Source organism: Dermacentor albipictus, chromosome 3 (genome assembly GCF_038994185.2).
Source record: "Dermacentor albipictus isolate Rhodes 1998 colony chromosome 3, USDA_Dalb.pri_finalv2, whole genome shotgun sequence".
Classification (NCBI taxonomy): domain Eukaryota; kingdom Metazoa; phylum Arthropoda; class Arachnida; order Ixodida; family Ixodidae; genus Dermacentor; species Dermacentor albipictus.
The window spans coordinates 131,915,902-131,940,660 of NC_091823.1; the positions used below are offsets into that span (position 1 = coordinate 131,915,902).

The window sequence follows — 24,759 nt, forward strand, 5'->3', positions numbered from 1 at the left end:
CAAAATTCTGACCAATTAGGTGAGGCCCAGTGAACGGGTTCCATTCCGAACCGTTAGACGATTCGGCCCCTAATCACCACTTTATGGTCGCATATGTTGCCTCAAGGTAGAACACAAGCGCGTTGGCACCAATATACGATGGCTCATTCCATTTTCCGGGGACAGGCATCCTATCGTCCTAGCTGCTGATGGAGACGACGGATTGTGCGCAGCAAACGACGGAAGCGACAAGCGTTTTCTACAGAATGCGTTCAGCCAGCTGCTTTATTTTACGGAGAAAAAAACAGTTCTGCTTATCAAGAACGTTAGGTTCAGTGCCTTCATTTCAGTTTCTCAAGGAAAACGTGAAGATTGCGTCATGCTTCGAAAGCAAATCGAGACCATAGGTGCCATTTTGTCAGCGTCGCGCCTAAGTCACGCTTTGAAGAAAATGCGGAATGTCTGGTACGGAACCCCAGGTCTCGTCGTCTTGTATGATGCAAAGTAACAGCACGTTAGATTTTACTAAATACATTTCTGCGTATGATTTCAAAACCCGAGCATGGTCGCCGCCCTGCCATTTGACGTGCCGTCATCAGGAATATTAGTGTAGGCTGTAGTATTCTAGCTGGTTCTTGATGCGCAGGCGGGCATGTTCTTCGTCCGCGCCCTTAAGATAGATGGTGAAAATGACATTCTCCGAGTCCCGGACGTTCAGTAGCGTGGTATCATGCGTCCATTACTTGATTAATTGATGACATCAATGACGCAGATGACATCAATGACGTCATCTGCGGTTTTTCTTTTACTACCGGGTTGTAAGCAAAGGTTTGGTAACGAAAAACGGCATGAGAGCTATTGAATTTGATGTCAACACACTGCTTACATGTCGGCGATTATTAGGGCCAAAGCCTTAAGTTGCTCATGGGTCAAAAAATCTATTGTCCGACGTTATCAAAGTTTTGACCATCCGCCATCATATCAGCAAAATTGATGGTGCCACCCAAGACCATTGGTGGTACTCGAGCCCACAACATCTGTTGAGTCGAACCCTCTAATTTTGGTGTAAATGAAGGTGGCCGTAATTAAGGCACCATTAATTAGGATAGAGTTGATTAAGGAGCTCTATCCCACGACTTTTCGTGGAGCCTAACTCACGACCTTTGGTATTAAGGGGAAGTTGGTTAGGTTACAGTGAATTAAAATAGAGTTAAATTGGGCACTCGAACCCACGACGTTTGGTAGGAGTAGAATGGTTGAGCTTTCGAGGGAGCCTAACCCACGTTCTTTGTAGTAAATAAGGCAAAGTTAGTTATGGCACTCAATCGCACAATCTTTATAGGAAATCGGGCACTCCAACTATGATATGAATCGGATATAGCTAATTAAGGAACTCTACTCATGACCTGTGGTGCGATACGAGCCCCACCGATGACATTTTGTGTTAAGGCGTAGTTACTTAGGACAGACTTTATTTATTTATTTATTTATTTATTTATTTATTTATTTATTTATTTATTTATTGTGCCTCTAATGCCCAAAGGCGTTACAGAAGGGAGTGGAACCAAATAAAGAACATTTACAGAAGACAGGTTATATTAATAAAAAATAAAAAAATGCAAATTAACAAAAGCATTTCTTTATAGTAGTTCTAAAAGCAGACGTATCGGTTATGTTAACAATTGAGGCCGGCAAATGATTGAGTTTTAGGAATAAATGAATAAAAAAATAGGTTCGTGCGACAATGTAGAACTCTCATTTTGGGATGATGGTAAGTACGAGATGGTATGTATGGAGGTTTGGAGAAAGGTTCCCTTTTTAATTTCGCATTCCAGTAATAAATTTAGTGCAGCAGTCATAAGCGTGCTAACTTTATACGGGATGAACGAAGAGGGAGGTTTAAAGTAGCCATCACAGATATTATGCTAGATGTCCGATAATTAATGAAGAGTTAATTAAGATTAGGGTAATTTGGGCACTGAACTCGCGACGTTAGGTGGGAGTAGAACCGTCGATGTTTGATGGGAATCAAACCTGCGATCTTCGATGGTACATGGGCAAGGTTGGTTAGGGCACTCGAATCCACGAGCTTTGGTGGGACTCGAACGCAAAATCTGTTGTGTTAAGGCGAAGTTAGTTAGGACAGCGTTATTTAAGACAGAGTTAATTTGAGCACTCAAGCTCACGACGTTTGTTGGGAGTCGAATCCACAACCTTTGGCGGTAAATAGGGCAAGGTTAGATAGGGCGCTCGAACTCCCAACCTTTGGTGGGACCTGAATCTACGGCCTCTGGGGCTAAGTCGAAGTTAGGTGAAGCAGAGTTAAGATAGAGATATTTTGGGTACTCTAACCCACAAACTTTGGGGAGAGCCGAACTCATGACCTGTGGTGTTAAGGCGAAGTTGGTTAGGGTATAGGTAAATAAAGGTAATTAGGGCATTCGAACCTACGACGTTTCGTAGGCGTAGAACCGTCGACATTTTGTAAGAGTCGAAATCTCGACATTTGGTTTGACGCAAATTAAGCGACACAAAACTCGTTGGTGCCACAACTGATGGTGTAACCTCCCACCATCGGTGAGAGTCGATTCGCAACCTTTGGAGTTTAAGGCAAAGTTAAATAAGGCACTCAAACACATGAACTTTTGTGAGAGTCGAACTCTCGACTCTTGGTAGGCCCAAAATCCAACGGTACGAAAATTGATGCTCGCACCACTGATGGTGAAACCACGGTTTCTGCGGTAATAAAGTTCCGCCCTCCTCCTCCTCCATGACCATTTGAGGCAGTCGAACGTACTACCTTTGCTGTTAATTAAGGTGAAGTTTAATAACCGAGCTATTAAAATCTAGTTAATTAAAGCACTCGAACCCACGGCCTTGGGTGAAAGAAAACAAGTAATAGTAAGTAACAACGCGTTCGAATGAGAATGTCACGTTAACTAACTAATTTCTCGTGAGCGCGTAGGCTTTCGCCCTCAAACTCATTAGTGCATGTTTATGTGGCTCTCAGCATTTTTCAGTTAGTCGATTTGCAAGGCCATCCATCTATGGGTGGTAGGAGGTTGCCCTATGGCAACTTGCCCCGATGTACTGAAGGATCGCTCCACTATGCTCCACTGTAAAAAATGCCAGTCACTTTCGAATCGTTACGTTATTTGGATGCGAAAGCACTGCGACTTCTCCTGACGTCATACATTGTAACGTGTCCATCACAAATCGATCTTAATCCGCCTTGTTCTAATTTGTACCAGCCCTAATCCAGCTTAATCAATTTTATTTCACCTGAAGTGACGTTTTTCCAAATTAGTCAACGTTGCTCTAATTTGTCCCACCCTTATGCCCTTTTAGTCCACCTTAATCCTACTAATCCACTTTAACGCACTATAATTTCCCTTGTTCTCCCTTTCTGGTTTGTCGAATTTTGGATGACGACGAAGAGCAGCTCCTTGCATGATGTGAGGAAGCTTTCGAACACTTTCTGTTGACGCCCGGTAAGACTTGCAATTTAATATCAAAAACTGCTTCAGGAAATCACACCGCCGGTGAGGTTCGAAAGAATTCAAGATGACAAAGGCATTGTTCAATGCCTCAACTTCCTTCATGTATGCGCCCTTCATGCGCTTGTTTATTTGTTAACTCAGGTTATTGGCTGAAGTTTGTGGCTATTATCAACACATTTTCTGTGACTGAGCAATTCCCTGCGACGGCTATTGCAGGGTCGAACAGCAGGTGTCGGTCGCTTTCTACGATTATCACAATATCTGTGAACCACGTTATTGACATGGGATTTATCCCCCGACAGCGCTGTGTTGACTCCAAGTTCATGCCAAAAATTACGTCTTGTCAGCATTGTGGCAGGATAACGAATGTCGCAGGGTAATTCCTGTCATGAACTGCTGCTCTTCTTTGCCGTTTTTAGGTGTCATCCAACTGTCCGGATATGACGGCCATCCCATGCAGTCTTTACCAAAGATTCACTGGTTAGAAAGTTGTCGGCTTTTGTGTTAGTTAGAGCCATCACTGTGTATTCGTCGAGAATCGCATCGAACTCAGAGGCTCTTGGTCTAGGATTATAGCTAAGTTGCAACGTATTATAACGGCTACATTGGATTGTCCCGCTGTTATCACATCGCGTTTCCAGGTATTATTTATGTGGCTGCTTATTTCGTTCAGAGCTTCATGTTGATAACCGCATCGTGTTGCTACGTCCTATTCCTCTCCCATGGACTTGCACTAGTGGTGTAACGTGGGCTGCTTCCCCGCCGTTACAGCAGTGCGGGTGGTGGTCAGGCGCACCATATACCCCGGCATGCGGCCAGGTGATAGTGGTGGCTGTAGACGGAAATGGAGGTTAACACGTTGCCCTGACGCAAGGGCGGATAGGCAAGGATTGGCTGGTGGCAGCAGCATAGGTGTCGCTTCCTGCTAAGTCTACGGATGCAGCTGTTCATTGGTTTCAGTTGACTGCAGGATACTTTGGCGAATGATGTCACAGATCTAAGCCACTTGACGCTTATATCTTAGATATAGGCCCCTTGAGCTATGTAACATTTTACACAGTTTTCTCACAACGTTATATTGATGCTCTCCGGGCATTTGGCGTTCTATTGCCTCGAGTGCTATTATTCGATCTTACTACTTGGCGTGGCCTCCGACAGAAATTCTGCTATGCTCTATAGCGGGAAGCGCATCAGTCCGGCGAAGAGTTCTTATTTTACACCGCCACGCAGGAAAACGAAACTTTCTTCTGGTAAGATATATAGTGGTAGAAGTGGAGGAAAAAAATTGGACGACGCTTAGGCTTCGCCTTCAAGAGTGGAACGCAAAAGTGTGCCCATCGACCCGCCAAGGGGTTTAAGACAATGCGCTACGGTGCAGCGATCACTTATGAGGCGCCCCGCACCGGCCTTTGCACCCACCAATCACGCGGAGAGCGCCCAGCAACGCAGCGTTCGGCGCGACAACGAAACGCGCGCCTAAGCAAGCGGAACGAACCAAATAACTCGGCGCCTCGGAGGGAGAAACTATCTACGCGAGACAAACGTCGTGATCGGCGCGGACAGCCGGGCCGCGACGCGCCATGAAGGCCGACGCGATCATGGGGCTGACGCCTTGACGGGATTGTCCTCTATCTCGCATGGGTGCACAACGCAGACGCATGGCTCCTCGGAAGCTGCTGGGCACGCATCACCGGGGACGCTTTCCCACCAGACGCGCTACGGCGCAGCGATCACGTCAGAGGCATGCCGCATCGGACGCTCCACCTAAGAATCGTGCTGTGAGGGGAACGAGGAGCCGCGTCGCCTAAACACGAGGGTTCGAGTGATGCACGCTGGAAGTTGGAAGGGCAGACAGCGAGAAATTTATTAAACGCAAGGGTAGTGGGGCATCCTCGCACCGGTCCCCGCACGGCCCGAATGGCAGAAGCGGTCATGGCGCGCTACGTGTCGGGGCAGCGCCGCACATTATAAGGAAAGGGGTCTTATGTGTTTGCCGCTAGAGGGCTCTGCGTGTGCGCCGAGAGCAGAAGAAATGCAGTGGCAACGTACTTCGCTACTCGTGTAACTGCGACTTCTGTAAGTTACATGCTCATAATTACCTATATACACTGCAGTGAAGCTTCCTATGGCACGTTTATAAGGCAACACCAAATTCACTAGAGGCGCTTTTGTACCGCTTTAAACCAACGAACTCGTGGCTGAGTGGTAGCGTCTCCGTCTCACACTCCAGAGAATCTGCTTCCATTTCCACCCAGCCCATCTTGCAAGTTGTTCTTTATTTATGAAGTGCCTCACGCTGTTTATCGCTCACGTCCAACGCCGCCCACACCAACGCCGGCAACACCAGATTTTCTGCGACACGACCTCCTTAACCCTGTCGCGTTAAAAACGGGGATCTCTTCCACCGATATGGTGATACCCGCGTTAGGCAGCCGCACTCAGTGGAACTTCAGACCTACAATTCGGATGACGTTTGTGAGCGCTGTTAGAAAGGTGCAGCAAAATAAGTGCCATGTTGTTACAGCTGGTTCGCGATTCTGCAACCATGTTCTAGTGGCGTATTTCCAGGAGTAGTATAAGGAGACCAAGTTGTCTTCACAGTTGCACTCTTTTTTTTGCCAGACAATCCCTCCGAACAAAGTATCCTTAACCGAAAGGTGTACAGCTATGGAGTACTATTCACGCTTCGTTGGTTTTTCAAGGCCAGTGAGCTGGAGAGTAAATCACCGTTACCTGAGACTAACTGACAAGCATTCATATTAACTCGTCATCATCATCAGCACCAGCAGCAGTGGTAACAGCAGCCGGTTTTATATACACCGCAGGAGGAAGGCCTCTCTCTGCGATTGCCAATTAACCCTGTACGGCGCCAACCGATTCCAACTAGCGCCCGCGAATTTCCTAATTTCATCGCTCCACCTTGTCTTCTACCGTCCTCGACTGCGTTTACCTTCTCTCCTGAGCGCGAGGTCGCGGGATCGAATCCCGGCCACGGCGGCCGCATTTCGATGGGGGCGAAATGTGAAAACACCCGTGTACTTAGATTTAGGTGCACGTTAAAGAACCCTAGGTGGTCGAAATTTCGGGAGTCCCCCACTACGGCCTGCCTCATAATCAGAAAGTGGTTTTGGCACGTAAAACGTCATCATTTAATTTTTTTTCCCTTCTCTCGGTACCCGTTCTGTAACCCTAATGGTCCAATAGTTATCTTACCGGCGAATTACAGACCAGACCAGCTCCATTCTTGTCTCTTGATGTCGATTAGAATATCGGTTATACCCGTTTGCTCTCGGATCCAAACCGCTCTTTTTCTGTCCCTGAACGTTGTGCCTAGTAATCTTCGTTCCATCGCTCTTTGCGCGGTCCTTAACTCGTTCTCAGCCCGCTTTGTCAGTCTCCATGTCTCTGCCCAATATTTCAGCACTGCTGAAATGCACTGATTGTGCACTTTCCTTTTCAATGATAATAGTAACCTTCCTGCCAGGAGCTTTCAATGTGTGTCTTATGCTATCCAGCCTATTTTTTTTTCTTCTATGAATTTCCCTCACATGATCAGGGTTCCATGTGATTAGTTGACCTAGGTAAACGGTATCCTTCACAGACTCTAGAAACTGACCGGCGATCTTGAACTCTTGTTCCCTTGCCCGGTTATTTATCATTATGTTTGTCTTCTGGATATAATCTTCAACCCCACTCTCACAATCTCTCAGTTCAGGTCCTAAGTCATTTCTTGTAATTCTTCTGCATTGTTCTTGAATAGAACAATGTCATCGGCAAACCAATGGTCGCGGAGATATTCGCCGTCGATCCTTACACCTATGCCTTCCCAGTTTAATAGCTTGAACTATTCTTCCAAGCACGCATTGCTTGGAAGTACTTTTCCTGTGTAGAATTAAGGTAGGTATGAAAGCTCTGTAGATATTTTTCCAAGGTATTTACGCAAGCGCTCTGTACTCCTTGATAACGTGATGGCTCTATGACTGCTAGTATCTCTACTGAATCGAATGACTTTTCATAATCTATGAAAGCCACATAGAGTGGCTGATTGTGCTCTGCAGATTTATGACAAGGATTTGATCCAATGTAGAGTAAACCTCCCTGAAGCCAGGCTGTTCCCTTGAGTAACTAAAATCCAGTTTTCCCTTATTCTAGTGCACATTACTTTGCTAAATATTTAATATAATTCTGGGAGTAAGCTAATGGGCCTATAAATGTTCAAATTTATAAAGTCTCCCTTTTTGTTTATTAGTATAATGTTTGCATTCTTCCAGTTTATTCGGACCCTGGCAGTCGATAGACACTTCGTATAAAGAGCCGCCACTTCTCCAAGCATTACGTCTTTTCCATCATTGATTAAATCGGCTGTTATTCCATCTTCTCCTGCCGCTCTTCCTCGTTTCATGTCTTGCAAGGCCCTTCTGACCTCATCACTGGTTGTAGGGGTAGTTTCTATAAACTGTTCATTACTGTTTCTAAATGAGGTATCCTGACTCCTCTCGGTACTGCACCGGTCAGTATAGAATTCTTTCGCTGATTTTACTATATCTTCGAGATTGCTGGCGATATTACGCTGCTTATCTTTCAGTGCATACAGCTTGGTTTGTCCTATGCCAAGTCCCCTTCTCACTGATTTCAAGCTGCATTCATTTTTATGCCTTCTTCAGTCTTTCTCATGTTGTAGTTTTGAATATCCCTTATTTTCGCCTTGTTCAGATTTGACAGTTCCGCGAGTTCTATCTTATCCCTGGAGTTCGACACTTTAATTCTTTGACGTTTCCTTATTAGGTCCTTAGTCACTTGGGAGAGCTTGCCTACTGGTTTCCTTGATGCCTTGCCTCCAACTTCAATTCCTGCCTCTTAAGCCAGGCTAGTTACGGTTTCATTCATTACCTCTATGTCATCGTCCTCTCTATTCTAAGGCTGCATATTTGTTTGCAAGTACCAGACACGGTTTGTCTGTTTTTACCCTTACTGCATCAAGGTGGACCTGTTTCTTCTTGACCAATTTTACTTTCTATCTTCAAATTGAGGTGCATGCTAGCCCTCACTAACCTATGTTCAGAGCACTTTAACCTACCGAACAGTTCTACATCCTGCACTGCAATGCAATTAATTTCATTTCTTGTTTCACCATTAGGACTTTTGCAGGTCCAGTTACTGTAGATATGCTTCCTGGAAAAGGTGTTCAATATTCGAAGCTGATTCGCTTCTGCGCTTTGTACCAGCATCTCTCCTCTAGCATTCCTGAAATCAACGCCACTGCCAATTGCTTGTTTAGCAGCCTGCTTCCCCCCTTCCACTTTTGCATTGAGGTCGCTCATTACTACAGTATACTGAGTTTGAACTTTTCTCATCGCTAATTCAACATCTTTATAAAACTGATCTACTTCAGCATCATTGTGACTAGATGTTGGGGTGTAGGCTTGCACTGCCTTTAATCTATACCTCATATTAAGTTTAATTACGACTACAGCTACCCTCTCATTAATGCTGTGGAATTCGTCAATGTTGCGCGCTATGTCCTTGTGGATTAGGAATCCTAGCCCATATTGCTTCTTATCTGGGAGAATAGCAGATGACATGTCCGTTATTCAGCAATGTATAAGCCTCACCAGTTATTCTAATCTCACTACGGCCGATGATATCCCAAACAATGTCTGATAGTTCCTCAAAGAGTCCTGCTAAACAAGCCTCACTCGACAGACTTCGGCAAATAAAGGTTTGAGAGGGTCAATTTCCATTACGTATCTCCGGCTTTTCCACTGCTCAGACCTGACGGGTGAGACAAGCGGTCGCCCGGCTTATGACTGGACGCGCAAGTACCCCCTGTGACGCGAAAACAATGGCAGCTTACTGCGAGACGACAGAAACCACCGCCCTCCAACTACCACGAAGGCCAGTCTTCTGTTCCTGACAAGTGAACCATCACAGAGATGCTCTAAATGATGAAAGGGTCTGTTGTCGAGGACTCCCGTGGGAACAGCGTCGACATCTGTTTCACAGCTTGCCACGGGGTTACATCGTATGCGGCGGCGGTTGGAGACAGAATCCTGCGTAATGGCGTGACGTCATGAGAGTGATTTTGCAAATGGTTCAACGATTGGCATGAAGCGAAAAGAACAGTGAATTCCTTCCACGAGTGAAAGTTGGCGAGGAACTAGATAAAAAGCGGAGCTCGGCTGCTCTGGGGCCGCTCCGACATGGAAATGGTTTAGCACATATCTTCCTCCCAGGGTCATGGAGCCATTCTTGTAAATCAAGATCATGTAAATTTGTATATAAGCCCTTTTTTCATTTCTTTAACGTCGCTCGGGACCTTTCTTTCTCCCATCAACTCGCACAGCACCATGCATGAAACCTTCGTGGGCGTTCGGACCGCGGATTTCACCAGGCATGTTAAAATGGTGACTGTTTCAAACGCCTCCAACCAGCTCTTGGGGTCGCCCGATCACGACCCGTGAAAAATAGGTGACTCTCTAGACTGATTTATACGATGGATGCAGGAGACCCTGGAGCTGTGTTTGTAACTGTAGTCTCAGTCGTATTGATCTTATGAGGTTCAGGTTCCTCCTTCGGAGAAAATCAATGTAGCATTGCTGCTAGTCAGCCGTTAACTTGATGGTACGAATAGACGCTAGGGTTGCGTTCATGCTTTAGGCTTGGCTCATGGCCGTAGGTGTTAGCAAAATGAAGACAGCAACACCTGCGACAGGTGTCAGCTTGACATCGACGCTCACCGCAATAACGGGCGCCTAATACCTGCGCCCGAAAACTTAAACGGATGCGCATGCCACTTTTGTAAGAATTGTGAGAGGTGTTCGATTATTGTGTTATGAATTTAGAAAGGATGAGGGGAATCGTATTTCGTGGTGAAGAAAGAACAATTTATTATGAGAAGAATAATTTTTCCGGGGGCCTTATAATGGTAAAGCTCTTCCAATCTGGTGTTTATTCCAATCGCCTCACGCAAAACCTACCTAACCGAGTGCACTTGGTGAAGTCATAGGCCACATAACAAGTACAGAGTGGAGCAGTTGGAGGCACAGCTCTCCTGTTCCGACTTGGTTGGATAAAATTTGGAGGACGCTTAAGCTTCGCCATTGGAGTGGAACGCGACAAATTTCAAAGATCGCTGATTGCTTCTCGCGCTTCCCGAACAAGCGCAGTTTCTTGTGGTTGCACCGAGGCGAGCGCGATGGTGTTGTGATGAACCGAGATGGCCGTGCCGCTCGAAAAACGGGCTTAGGTTTGAGTTTCTGCCTAGCGGAATTAGGTTTTCTGGTATAATAAAATTAAACTCCGACGCTATCAAGTCTGTAGGTTGCGTTTCTTTAGCATTTTACGGTTTTTTGACGTATTTTAATTTGAGGAGTATAAATAAATCAGTCGCGTATTTGCGCCCCGCTGAGGGCCTCAACGGTTGTGGCTCGGAATATTATGCGAAGCATATTAACGTAGGTTTCGGGCCTTCGCGCGACGCCCGGCGGTGGCCATTATTGACCCTGAAGTGGGGCCACGTGACTTGATGTCACGTCATGACGTCACACCGGCTGCAGGTGGGACCTCATATCGCGCCGTCGGTCGTCTCCCGGCGGTGGCCACCATTGACCCTGAAGTGAGATCACATGATGTGACGTCACGTGATGACGTCACACCGGCTGCAGATGGGGCCTCATATCGCGCCGTCGGACGTCGCCCGGCGGAGGCTTCCACGCTTTGGTTCGCGCCGTCGCGCGCGACGCGGCGGCGGCGCCACCACCGCTGCATCACGTGATATGTGACGTCACGCCAGGGCTGAAGCGGCGCGCGCCCGCCGTCGCGTCAGTCTCTGTGCCCGCAACCGCGCCAGCGTCTTTGCGCCGGTCGTGTATGCGGTCAAGATGCCTCCAAACACTAAGGATACGCTAAGGTTAAGCCCAGTGGATGCTTCGCATCGACTGCGCTTAACCTTGATAAGTCTCCAATTTTTTCTTCGCAGAGCGGCGTCCAACGCCGGCATCGGATTTTGTTCCTTAACGCTCTCGCGTTCAAGTCCTTAACTAGCCAGGTCATGCACGCAGGCAGTGCTAGCGGGTCCTGGCCTTAGGGGCTCCTACCATACCGCCTTAAAATCTGTTCCTGTCAAATAAATTGTTTTTTTCTCTCTCTCTCACTCTCTCTCCACACACACACACACGCGTGTGTGTGTGTGTGTGTGTAAGTGGAAGTATTATGGGCTCAGGATAAAAGCTACGGCGGTAAAATGTTGCGATGCCTAAATCGTGAGCCGTAGCCAGGTATATCGCAAGTAAAACATATTGTCCGGTTGTCGGGCGTACGCCTTCGTCCATTTCTGTGTGCGTACCTCGGCTGAACGAAGCGAGGAGCTCGATACACTGGCACGGCTGATGGCATAAACGCAACGGTCTGAGGTTGTGACCGCGTCAGAGCTTCGGCATAGCTAACTGCGGTGTTCACTTCGCTGGAGCTGCGCAAACTTGTTCCTGAATGACCTGGCGGAGGTTGGCAGGCGAAGGAGCGGGTGGTTGCCCAGCAGCGGCACAGCAGCGAAAGCTGGCGAGTGACCTCAGCACGGGCAAACTCTTTTACCTGGAAAAGCAGTGAGTCAATATCAGGAGCGATGGCCATGCTCGACAGGATTTCATCGGACACAGGAGGTCCGTCATCAGGAGATGCTGTCTGCGGAGCTCAGCGGAACTCGCCGAAACTCGTGAAAGCTCAAATACTTCAGAAAGAGTGCCAGTGTTTTTTGATAGCGGCGTATGAAAGACATCGTCCGAAATACCCTTCATGCCGTGACGCACCTTGTCCGCCCTCGCTATCGTTGGGTTGACAAGCCGGCGAAGGTTGACCACGTCCTCTGTTTATCTGGTGAACGCTTCATCAGTTGGCCGGGATCGGCTTCGTAGGCGTTGTTCAGCGCAAAGCTGGCGCAGGCCAGGGCGGCGTAAAACTTCGGTGATGCTAATTCTGAAGCTAGCCCACATCTGGAGGTCGGCTTCGTGGTTTTTATAGCGCAGCTTGGCGACACCCGCTAAATCAACCATATTAGCGCTGCCAAACTTAATGACATCGTACACGTTCATCAATCATGGGGTATGTTCATAGCGGTATTTATTGATTTAACAGAAGCTTTTGACGCTATTATCACTCTATTTTGTAGGCTAAATTTGAGTCCTTTAGAATTTGTGGACCTGCTTTATCTATTTGGAACCTTACCTAATTAAAGGAACCGAGGTTGCTGGCTACATGAGTGTTTTATCCTAAACTAACAAGGGCGTTCCACAAGGATCAATTGTAGGTCCTCTTTTTCTGTTTTACCTTAATGACGCATCATTAGTTAATGATTCTGACTGCATCCTCTATGCCGAATACACAACGACATTCGAGAATCATGAAGTCATTAACAGTCTTCTAACAAAGTAAAACGTCGATGTCACTAATCATGTTCCTTAGTGTAATATTATTTGCTAACGTCCAACACTGTTAAAAGAAACTTTATGCTATTTTACTCGTCCCAGAAAACGCCCATATTAACGCCTAAACTACTAATCCATAACTGCGTCATTATACCATACAATATTATTTCTTTTCTAGTTGTCACAGTGCACCCTCATTTTGAAAAGAACATTCACGTAAATTAAGTCTTTGAAGAGACTGCTTTTTGCTTCCGCGTACTCATTCTCAAAACACAGTGTTTTCATCAAAATGTTCTAAAATCACTTCCCTGGGCTTTCACTAACAGTCACGCTAATTACTACATTTCATTGTGAGGCAACACATGCACCTCGCACCTCACATCGCCCATTCACGTTAGGATTTGAGTGGTCCGAATGATTATTCTTAGTTCGTACACCACATCAACAGCCCGAATATTCCACACTATCGAAATTCTACCATTAACTTGGACATTTCAACTTACCCTAGGTCTTATACTATTTAAAAGTTGAAACACTGACCCTCGCAGTGAGCTACTTTCCGAAATGCAACATTACAATAATAATAACGCGCGGTTTTCGGAAAATAATAACCTCATGTTTCCTAAAGTAAACACTGGCTACAGTAAAATGACAGCCTTTTTTTTCAGCAATTTCATTTTTGAATTTTCTGCCATCAAGGATTACATCATGCCCTTCCCTACATTTGTCCCTGTCGCTTTTGGAACAGTTCTTTATTACGAACATGCCTTACCTGATAAAAGTTATATATGTATAATGTGTGTGTGTGTGTGTGTGTGTTTATACTGTTTAGCTAACTTACATTGTTCTTGGTTTGTGTTCCTAGATAATTATTCGCTTTTAAATTCATTTTTCTCTTATACAAATATTCTTCTTTTTATATTTCGAAGTGTACTTGTGACAGATCATTCTTGCTCCTTTCTGTGCAGTATTTGACGTCGCAAGCATATAATAGCTTCTAATATGTTTTGTATTTTTCCTCAACTGTTACCCTTAGGTGATATGATGTCTAGCCTATATGCTGCTGTGATGTTTATTTGTACTGTGCCACTGTTATCGCTTTAGTTGCTAGTCGTAGGCTCAACCTTTTTGTATATGTTCTAAGAGGAGGTGATGCTGACAGTTTTAATTTTTGACGTTCTTGTTTATTTACTTTGGAAGTGTGGTAACGTCTAATTCTAAAATGATTGATTGCTTGATTGATAGGCGCTCGTGTATTACATTTACTTTGGAAGTGTGTTAACGTTTAATACAAAAACGATTGATTGATTGCTTCTTTGCTTGCTTGGTTCATATATTCATTGGCTAAAACTACAAACTAAGCTGGCTATACCCGAAGCGGGCATGAAAGCAGGGAGCTCAGATGATTAGGATATCTAATCTATGGCTTCCCCTAAGGGATGTTTCGTGGTGCAGTAATTCAAACAGAATGAAATCTGCAAATGTCATTTCGGAAAGAAAGCCAGCTTTCATGTCATATTTTAAAGATGTAATTAGTATTAACTTCCAGTTTTCTTTCTTTTTTTGCACACCGCCTAACCTTTACTCATTACTTCAATTTTCGTGTTTGTTGCAGGCTAACGAGCGGACTGGCCAGTTTAACCATCGGTTATTCAAATTTAAATGGGGTCATGACGTACCTTTTGCAGACCTTCGACGTCCCATTTCAGAATACTAGAATTCTCGTCTACAGCGACTGGTTCATGTGCGTCCTTCTAAATTCTCACCAGAAAATTATTTTTCACAAGTGCACGAATCGACACAGGTCTTAAAACAGTCATAATTTCACAAAAGTAGAACTTTCTCTTTCCGAAATGCAGCCATGGTTTTCTTTTTTGCGCATCCCCATTTTCTCGCAGGCAAAGATGTTTTACTGCTTTTCCTCTATCGCTTATGCGATCTCGCAATTATTATTATTTTTTTACTGAAGCCAGAGTTTCACCCTTAGCTTTCCATAGTTCGGAGTACACGGCCAATATAAAGTGAAACTATTGCACTCTGATTTAGGGGCACTTTTCTGACGGCACCCTTAAGTAACAGCCAACGCAAGCATCATGCGGCGATGAGAAGCATCGCTTGAAACCCAATCAAACGCGTACGTGATTTGTCCGCCTCTTCTTGCTTAGCTTGTGGTGGCTGGTCGGAAATTGCGCATACTTGCAACCCCCCCCCCTCTCCTCTGAAGGTTAAATCTACCGCAAAAACGCATCCTTGGTTATTAACAGTAGGCATAGTGATGTCGTATGCCGGCCAAGAGGGGCTCGTCAAGGTCATCATCATCATCATCATCATCATCATCATTTCCGTCGTCGTCGACATCAACATCATCGTCGTCACCATCATCATCATCATCACCATCGTCATCGTCGTCGTCATCAGCATTGTCGTCTTCGTCAACATCATCATCAGCCCGGTTACGCCCACTGCAGGGCAAAGGCCTCTCCGATACTTCTCTAACTACACTGGTCATGTACTAATTGTGGCCATGTTGTCTCTGCAAACTTCCTAATCTCATCCGCCCATCTAACTTTCTACCGCTCCCTGTTACACTTCCCTTCCCTTGGAATATAGTCCGTTACCCTTAATGACCATCGGTTATCTTCTCTCCTCATTACATATCCTGCCCATGTCCATTTCGTTTTCTTGATTTCAGCTAAGATGTCATTAACTCGAGTTTGTTCCCTCACCCAATCTGCTCTTTTCTTATCCCTTAACGTTATACATATCACTCTTCATTCCATAGCTCGTTGCGTCATCCTCAATTTAGGTAGAACCCTTTTCGTAAGCCTCCAGGTTTTTGCCCTGTACGTGAGTACTGGTAAGACACAGCTGTTTACACTGTCCTCTTGAGGGATAATGGCAACCTGCTGTTCATGATCCGGGAATGCCTGCCAAACGCACGCCAGCCCATTCTTATTCTTATTATTTCAGTCTCATAATCCGGATTCGCGGTCACTACCTGCCTTAAGTAGATGTATTCCCTTACCAGTTCCAGTACCTTGCTACCTATTGTAAACTTATGTTCTCTTCCGAGATTGTTAAACATTATTTAGTTTTCTGCAGAATAATGTTTAGACCAACCCTTCTGCTTTGTTCACCAGGTCAGAGAGCATGCATTGCAATTGGTCCCCTCAGTAACTAAGCAAGGTAATATTATCAGTGAATCGCAAGTTACTAATGTATTCTCCATTAATTCTTATCCCCAAATCTTCCCAATCCAGGTCTCCGAATACCTCCTGTAAACACGCTGTGAATACCATTGGAGAGGTCGTATCTCCCTGTCTGACGCCTTTCTTTATTGGAATTTTGTTGCTTTCTTTATGTAGGACTACGGTGGCTGTGGAGCCGCTATAGATATCTTTCAGTATTTTTACATATGGCTCGTCTACACCCTGATTCCATAATGCCTGCATGACTGCTGAGGTTTCCACTGCATCAAATGCTTTCTTGTAATCAATGAAAGCTATATTTAAGGGTTGGTTACATTCCGTACATTTCTCTATCATGTGATTGATAGTGTGAATATGGTCTATTGTTTAGTAGCGTTTACGAAATCCTGCCTGGTACTTTGGTTGACAGAAGTTCTAGGTGTTCCTTATTCTATTTGCAAATACCTTAGTAAATACTTTATAGGCAACAGACAGTAAGTAGATCGGTCTATAATTTTTCAAGTTTTTGGCATCCCCTTTCTTATGGATTAGGATTATCTTAGCGTTCTTCTAAGATTCTGGTACCCTCGAGGTCATGAGGCATTGCGTATACAGGGTGGCCAGTTTTTCTAGAACAATCTGCCCACCATCATTCATCAAATCTGCTGTTACCTGATACTCCCCTGCTGCCTTCCCCTTATGCGAAGCTCCCAAGACTTTCTTTATTTCTTCCAGCGTTACTTGTGAGATTTCAAATTCCTCTAGACTATTCTCTCTTCCATTATCGTCGTGGGGGCCACTGGTACTTCAAGGCATGCTGCCCAGCAAAAAATGTTTATTTTATGATAATAAATGCATTATTATCCGCAGCGCCTAGCTGCCACTGCCGGAGCAATCAGTGGGCTGCCATCTTTTATTCCTTTCGAAACAAGGCAGCTTTCAGCTGCGCTCCCCCCCCCCAAAAAAAAAACACCGTTTTTCTCGACATACTAATGCATGTTGAATGCAGAGATCTCAGTTGGATGTGGTATGTTTTTCTACGCCTTGTGATGTCCCATATCCGAAAGCTGAAGGGATCACAACCTGAGACCTTTTAACAAATTGCGGATGCCTGATGACGAAACAACGTGTGAAATCAGAAATAATTATTTTTATGTTGTTTGGTACAATCAAGCTCACGTGCTCACGTCACATCAGATGTAGTGTCCTTGCGGTTTTCCTTACCTCGCGGGATATACAGGCGAAGTGAGGTAGGCGCGAGCATTGGCGCCAAGTAGCGCAAATGTTTTGGAAACAAATACATTCCGGTACAGGAAAGCATATATTCTGCACCTATGGAAATGGGATCCAATTGAGCATGTGTTCACTTACACAGCATGAACCATAAGGTTTGGAATCGCTTGAATTTAGCCATTTTCGCAATAATAACAGTGGTATTGATGCACTTGCGTGTAATAAAATTACACAGCGCGTGCAAACAAAGTGGTTAAACTTCAAGTGTCCCATCGCTCTTAATTTGAAGTTTCAGTGCATAGGCCTAATGCGATGTCACAATATTTTGAAAAGTACTTCCAAAGGTGTCGTGAATTTGGCCGAGCGTTTTCAGCCTCTCAAGTTTGTTTGTGGGGCTCTCCGCATGGGCTGTAGTTATTGCGGCACCGGTCGCGGCCTCCCCTGCCGGTAAATCATCGCTCTGTTTTGCCGCCTCGCTCGACGGATCTTCCGGTGCTCCAACACCCTTTATGCTTCCTAGTATTATATCGTACAAAGAATCCTGCATACAAAGGGCCATGATGTGGCAACAGAAATATGGCATCTTGACGCGCATTCGAGCATCAGATAGCATCTTCACGGTGCCGTCTACTAAATAGACTGCACCACTTTTTCCTGTGAGCTGGTCGTCATTGACTCTCCGTCTTCTGACTACTACCGCGTTGCTTCCCTTAACGCGTACTACAGTGACACATTTCCGAGCCACAGTGCCGGTAACAACAGGCATTCCCTCAACTATGGACTGTGGCCGTGTCATCATAACAGCGCCTAATAAGGAAACTTTGTTGCCACTCTTTTGCTCGACGTATCCGTCGCGGATGGCTTCCTGGTTGTCTGCCTTGCCAGGTTCATAAACACATGAAGCCTGAGGCGATTCCTTCCATCTCTCCTGGCAAGTATCTGCCCTGTGCGCTTTTCTGCCATACTTACGGTAAACGGGACCATACTGGCCCACAGTTGATCACGTACTATGCTGCACAGTGACCAGTCCTACCACAAAGATAACATTTTGGTTCTACTCTTTGGGTGACTCTGCTTTCGTCAGTTTAAATACCCCCTGTGTCTTCTCCTTCGTTTTTTCTTTTCACCTCTCCCAGGTTAGTGCCTCATTGTGCTTCGAGAAATTGATCTGCCAGTCCCAATAACTCATCAAATGACTCAGTTTTCTTCTCCTTTATGTGACGGGACTGGTTCGCGTGGCAGCTGCTAAAAACAAGATTTAAGCAAAATCTCGCGAAGGGGAAGTGTAGTCCTCCTTTATGTCGGCCACCTCTATCCATCGGTAAAAATAATGACTCAGCCTTGCCAAAAATTGCGCAGTCGTCTCACCGTCCGCTGATCTTGCGTTCCTAAATTTTTCTCTGATGTCCTCAATGGCGAATCGAAAACGCCTCAAGGGAGCGGCCTTGACATTGAGATAGCTTGACACATTTTCCAGTGACAATCTTCCAAAAACGCTGAGCACTCACTCACTCAGACTTGTGCTCAAAACTGTAGACCCTTGCTCCTCAGGCCACCTATGGCTCCTGGCGATAGCCTCACAACGGCGTATCTATGCATCAAATTCATCTTTTCTTTCGTCGAATGGGATGAGAAGCTTGCTCGCATGTTGTCTCAACCCGATGTCGGCATCCCTCTCTTCAGGGCTGCTAACGTTACTCCGATTCTACCTCTGCAGACTTTGAGGCTCCAGTGTCAGACGCAACGCTTCCACCTCACGCACACTTGCCTCAAGTGCTGCGGCTTGTTCTCTCTCTGCTGCTTCTCGTTCCCTTTCTGCTGCCTCTCAAGCGATTGTTCTTTCCTGCGGTTGTCTCACCTGCTCCTCCTCTATCCACTTCTTCAGCTCAGCTCCTGGCAGACCGAAATGAGTGCCAATAGATAACATTCCTAACTAAATGATAAAAAAAGAAACTTATGTGTGCAAAAAACCGTTAAAAATTTCTTGTTGAATTTTTGTCAACTAGAAATTTCTCTCTTAATAAAGGAGATAACTCACCAAGAGTATCCAGCCATCGAAAGGAGCTACCTTGCACCAGATGTACCGTCGCGAGCACCAGATAATGTCCCGATTCAGAGTCGGTGCGGTAAATCCCCCTGAGTATGGCATAAGGCGGTGGAGTCTGGCGCTTGGCTTTCGCGTCGCGTCGTGAACAAGAAAACGCCTGATGAAATCTAGGAAAGGGCTGTAATCTTATTTGATTTCTAAACAACAAAACAAACTGGCCCTACTAAGTAGGGGATGTGAATATGTTAGACAGAAAAAGCACGAAAGTGACGATTTCAAAGGACCACTCTAACAGTGTAGGATAATTACGATGTGAAATCGTAACATCAACAATAAACTATATATGTCTATCGGTACAAACTAAATTTCTAAATAGGAATCGCGAAAGCAAATGTTTTAGAGTCCACAGTCCACAGAATCAAAAGTGACATACAGCAAACCAGGCGCGTCGACAGTCCGTCCCCACCGATGCGGCCCGTAATTCACTCTCGAAGTCAGCGCCTCGACTGCAGCGGTTGACTTACCACGGTGGCTGGTGGTGTTCCGTGTGGAAAGGTGATGTCGGCCCGGTAGTTGCTCAGCGTTCGTTTATCGTCCCCTAAGCAGACCGGTGAAGTGTCCGATTGGGCCTTTTTTATAAACCTCTCGAGCCGTCGGCGTTCAGTTCTTTACGTCTAGACGGAAGCATAGATCATACACGCGCACACTGGTTTGGCCGTAGTTGAGACTCCACTGGTGGTCACCTTCACCGGCAGTCAATTTAATCACACGCAAAATAATAGCTGTTGACGAAGACTGCTTCAGGTAGGCCGGGCGTGCTTCCATCGTGGTTCAGACTCTGCTAGCGGTCACTTTCACTGGCAAGTAATTTAACAACGCACAAAACAACAGCCGCGGACGCGCCTAGCTTCGCGAAGCCTGGGTATGTGGCCACCTTGGTTTCGGCCTTACCAGTGCTCACCTTCTTCGCCGGACAATTTGATCACACAGAAAACAACAGTCATGAATGCAAATAACTCATCGTGCTCTGGATGTACAAAAGATCACGTTCTCTACCATTTACTCGAAAATGCCCGGCACGTAGGCTTGCGGCCCGTTCTTTGAGAAATGATGCGGAATAGGCATGTATACTTAGTAGGCGAAGGGGTGGAGAATTGATAAACAATGCGACTTTTGTGTTAGTATTATTTGCGTCGGACATGTGTTGACACAGCTCTCCTAGGTTTTCACTAGCAGGGCGCATTTCCAGCTCTGACAATGACGAATTGCTAGAGGAAATAAAAACCGCTCATTCAGCAACAGTGATAATGGCCTGTCCTTGAGCATCTCTTCGTGGAACAGCATTACGTGTGCAATAGAATTCAGCTCACCTGTTCGGCTCTTACGGTTGATATCACGGGTACACCTGCTTTTTAACAGTGCGCCGGGAAGTGACTCTTGCAAAAAAAAAAGATGCGCATATGACTTGGCAGCTGCAGTCGGCTGAACGTTACGGGATACGCGTCATGTAAAATCTGTGTTCTATAGCAGAAGTCCAAGCATTCGGGGAAAGACTTCTGATACTGTCGACGTCACATGTCCTTCCTTCCCTTGTCTCATTTGATGAATGCACACGGGCTAGCTTGTGTCAGTGAGTGGCATGACCTACTCAAAGCCTGACATTGGGTATCATACTGCCTTGTCTGCTTACCATAGGTTCCCCGCACTCTTAGCACTCTTTACGAAGGCCACAAGCTGACGCTGGCTAAGGTTCGAGTAAGATGGGAAGGAGAGCCGAATGAGCGCGTCATTGCAACGTTTCCTCTGCAGAAGACAGCAGCTGAATACGCCCTCGTGGCTCAATTACCGCCGCAGCGGTAAAGGAGGTGACCTCATTTTCAGTTGTACGCATCGACTACTGTGGGCCCATTTATTTTCGTTTAGCTGGCGACACGTACAAGGCATTCACTTGCATGTTTGTATACTCTGTGGCCCACTCTGCCCACCTCGAGCTGATATCACATGTTAGTCTGATGATTAGATTTCTTGCCTGTCTTAGGATTGTCTCTTGGTGAAGTGCTCCGGCAAAGTTGTATTAGGAGCACTACCATGCATTGTGCTGTTTTGCGCCGACATTCAACGCTACAAGACTACGCCACCACAATGCGCATGCAGTGAAAGTTCGTAGGAAAATAAGCTTCCTTCTAAGACGCATTGTGGCAGCGCCTTTTAGATCCACCAAAGGCGATTTGAAATTATCCCTTTGGCGCATCAGCCATCGATACAGAAAGCCCAGTGAGGATTTTATGCGAGGTTGAAGCCGTCAGCCACTGCCGACTCCTCACGAATTATGATCACCTGAACGGGTTGCAGCGATTGCTCTATTTTCCACGTTCTGCTGGGAAATACAGCAGTCACCACGCCGGCGAGAAATACTGCAACAGAAACATCGACCTATTCTATGCTATAAGGAAGTGCTGCTCAGTGCAGGCAACTTCTCACCATGGAACTTTGGCAGAGATGGAAGCGCGCATACCCGAACATGCTCAGATGAGCCCAATACTACTTGCATTGATCTACATCACAGATTCACGTCAGCGACCATGTGATCGCGCACTATGGGAACACTTTATCTACGTTCTTGAAACTTGGGCCGGTGACTTTGCTGCTCCATAGTCGAAATGGAGTGGTCAGAGACTGTGCCGTCGTCTTGCAAACGGCAAGCGGTTCAACGTACGGTACGTAAGTGGTCCATCTTGGAAGCTACCAGATCATTTCAGCCTTATTGCTCCCCTCTCTCCGGAGGACTTTTGAAATCTAGAAACTGAGCGAAACCTTGGGTGAAGTGCGGCACGGAAAAGGATGAAATGTTAGGATGAGCTAGCCCTTTTCAATAAAGTATGTGTTCAGAAGGCCAATAGTTGTCGTTCTAATATACAAGGCTGCGTCTGGCGTGCGATGCCCTGTCAAAAGAAGCTGGATGAATGTTACCGTTATTTTGAATAGCACTGAAGCATTGTAGCGACAGGCCGTTCGACCACTGCTGAAACGCGAACTGAAGCACTTACTGTGCAGCCTTGCTCCGCTCTCGTGCTTCGCAGTAGCTCCCGACCATTCCTGCATCTCTGGTATCGTGTTTTTGTCGAGTTCTTAGGTATACTCATTCCAACTCAGCAGGCTTTTGCCGAGGCTTTGCATGTCGTCATCATCGTCATCAGCATATTGTGTCCATTGCAGGAGGAAGGCCATATCCAATCAGCCCTGTCTTGCGCCGGTTGATTCCAGCTTTTGCTTGCATATTTCCTAATTTGAACACCCCACCTAGTTTTCTCCGATCCTCGGCTGCACGTTGCTTCCCTTTGCACCCATTCTGCAACTCTAATGATACGCCAGTTATCTACACTACACATACATGGCCTACCGAGCTACATTTTTTTCTCTTAATGTCAACTACAATACGGACTATCCCTTTTGCTTTCTGATCGACACCGTTATGTTCGTGTCTCTTAAACGTTGAGCATAAGATTTCTCTTTCCGTCGCTCTTCGTGCGGTCCTTAACTTCTTGTCCAGGTTCTCTGCTAATATCGAAGTTTCTACCCCATACGCTGCGCTGTAGATTCAAATTATTGTACACTTTTCTTTTCGACGAAAGTGGCTTTATATGTATGGGTGTGTTAAGCAAGCATTGCACTCTGTATGAGCGCATTTTCTTCTTAAATAATACGTCTCATATGAAAGAGGTCCGTGTTTTGGCGATGTTTTCTGTTAGACAGACTGCAAGTAATGAGATACTCTTTCTTCTATATTTCTCGGCCACCAAGAGTACGTTCCTTGAAACAGTGTAGCAGTAGTTGCGGCCACATGGTGGTATTTCATGGCCGTAGCATTTTAAGCAGAAGCTGGGGGATGATGGGAACAAACCAAACACGACGCAATTGCTCTTGCGTTTGTATCTGTCGCATCACTGTGCCCTTGCACACATGCCAACCATTTACCGTGTTTGTTCTGTGCCGAAATTTAAGTCCAAGCACGATGTTCACAAATCCACCATAATTGAACGTCCTAGCTGGAGTGCTCCACTAAATGAGTTTGTAAAATTAAGCGACACATGGAATTCCTCAATACCAGCGATGGCTGGTATTGAAGCGACTGCAGTCTCAGCAGATGGCCAAAACAAGGAGTGGCAGAGCGCATTGGCAATCCTGGTGGAAGATTTGAGAAAAACACAGTCAGAGAACACCGTGCTAAAATAGGTGCATTGAGTCACTGGCACATATCTTTATCCATGGAAACGCACGTAATGCAGTTATATTTATTCGCTCGTTTTCTCTGTGACATCCAATAATTCCAGAATAAGCGGTTTGCTACAGCCCGTAGTGTTTCTAGAAAGTATGCTTACTTATGCTTTCGTTCAGACCAGATGTCCCATGATGAGTCATTTACTTCGATTAACGCAGGAGACGGATGTCCTTTGCATTGAACGTTGTAACTGATACCGTTGTCGCAAGTGGGACTCAGTCGCTGTGCCGGGCTGCGCTAAATGGCGTGAAAACTCCGGACGTGGTCTCAGAGATTGCAGGACCCGATGACCCTGATGGTCAACCCCAGTGATCGCCATTGTTGTTTGCAGTTTCTTTTTCTAAATAAAGATGGTTTGTATGAGGGAAAGTCATAATTTTTTTTACGCATTGCACTTCAACAAGAAACAGAATTTCGCATTACTTATTTGTTTGTGTTTCATCTGTGTAAGAGGCACGCCAATGTACAATCAAATAACTGCTTTACGTGACCACCTTAAGTGGAAGCTATATTTCTGGGTATCCTATCAGAATAATCGGGAAATGAGAAACAGTTTTCTTTTTCCTTCAGCAAACATTTCGCCATCTGTGATGAGGATTCTTGCGTTTAAAAGAAAAACATGAAATCTAGTCAATGTTAGTAGCAAATTTTAGCTTTAGTGTGTCAATTCCGTAAGAAAATAAATGGGGAGAATCGCATATCCTCAGAAAACAAAGTGATCAAACTTAACTTTGCAACTCATTAATACAAAGTTTACCAATTCTGTGAAGGGCCCCTCATAGCACATTTAAGGCAGATGACCAGGTGGCTTATACATAGCTATAAAATACGCTACTAATATGATAGTAGGAATTTAGCAAAACTCTTATAAACGATGTAAGAATATCACGTAAAAAATTAATTCTTATATACATATCAAATTTCTCCACTTGGCTGTTCTAATGGGTGAAATTTACAGAGCAGCGATCTCTGTCTGCTCTTGGTGCAGAACTACAAATCTTTGAACATCGTGATTCACTTTTTTTTAGACTTTTCACTTTTGAAAATTCGTGTTAGATTATTCAAGTAATAAATTAACCTTACGTTCCCATCAACCACTCAAATTTAACTTCTT

At 45.4% G+C, this 24,759-nt stretch overlaps 1 protein-coding gene across 1 annotated transcript in view; it reads left to right on the forward strand.

Moving 5' to 3' along the window:
- LOC135896283 (excitatory amino acid transporter-like) overlaps window positions 1–24,014 on the forward strand; it is a 69,958-nt gene extending 45,944 nt beyond the window's left edge. The window contains exons 10-11 of the mRNA XM_065424641.1: window positions 14,514–14,642; window positions 23,804–24,014. Of these exons, the coding sequence (XP_065280713.1) occupies window positions 14,514–14,642; window positions 23,804–23,957 (283 nt within the window). The 3' untranslated portion in view covers window positions 23,958–24,014. The remainder of the gene's footprint in view (window positions 1–14,513; window positions 14,643–23,803) is intronic.
- The last annotated feature ends 745 nt before the right edge of the window (window positions 24,015–24,759 follow it).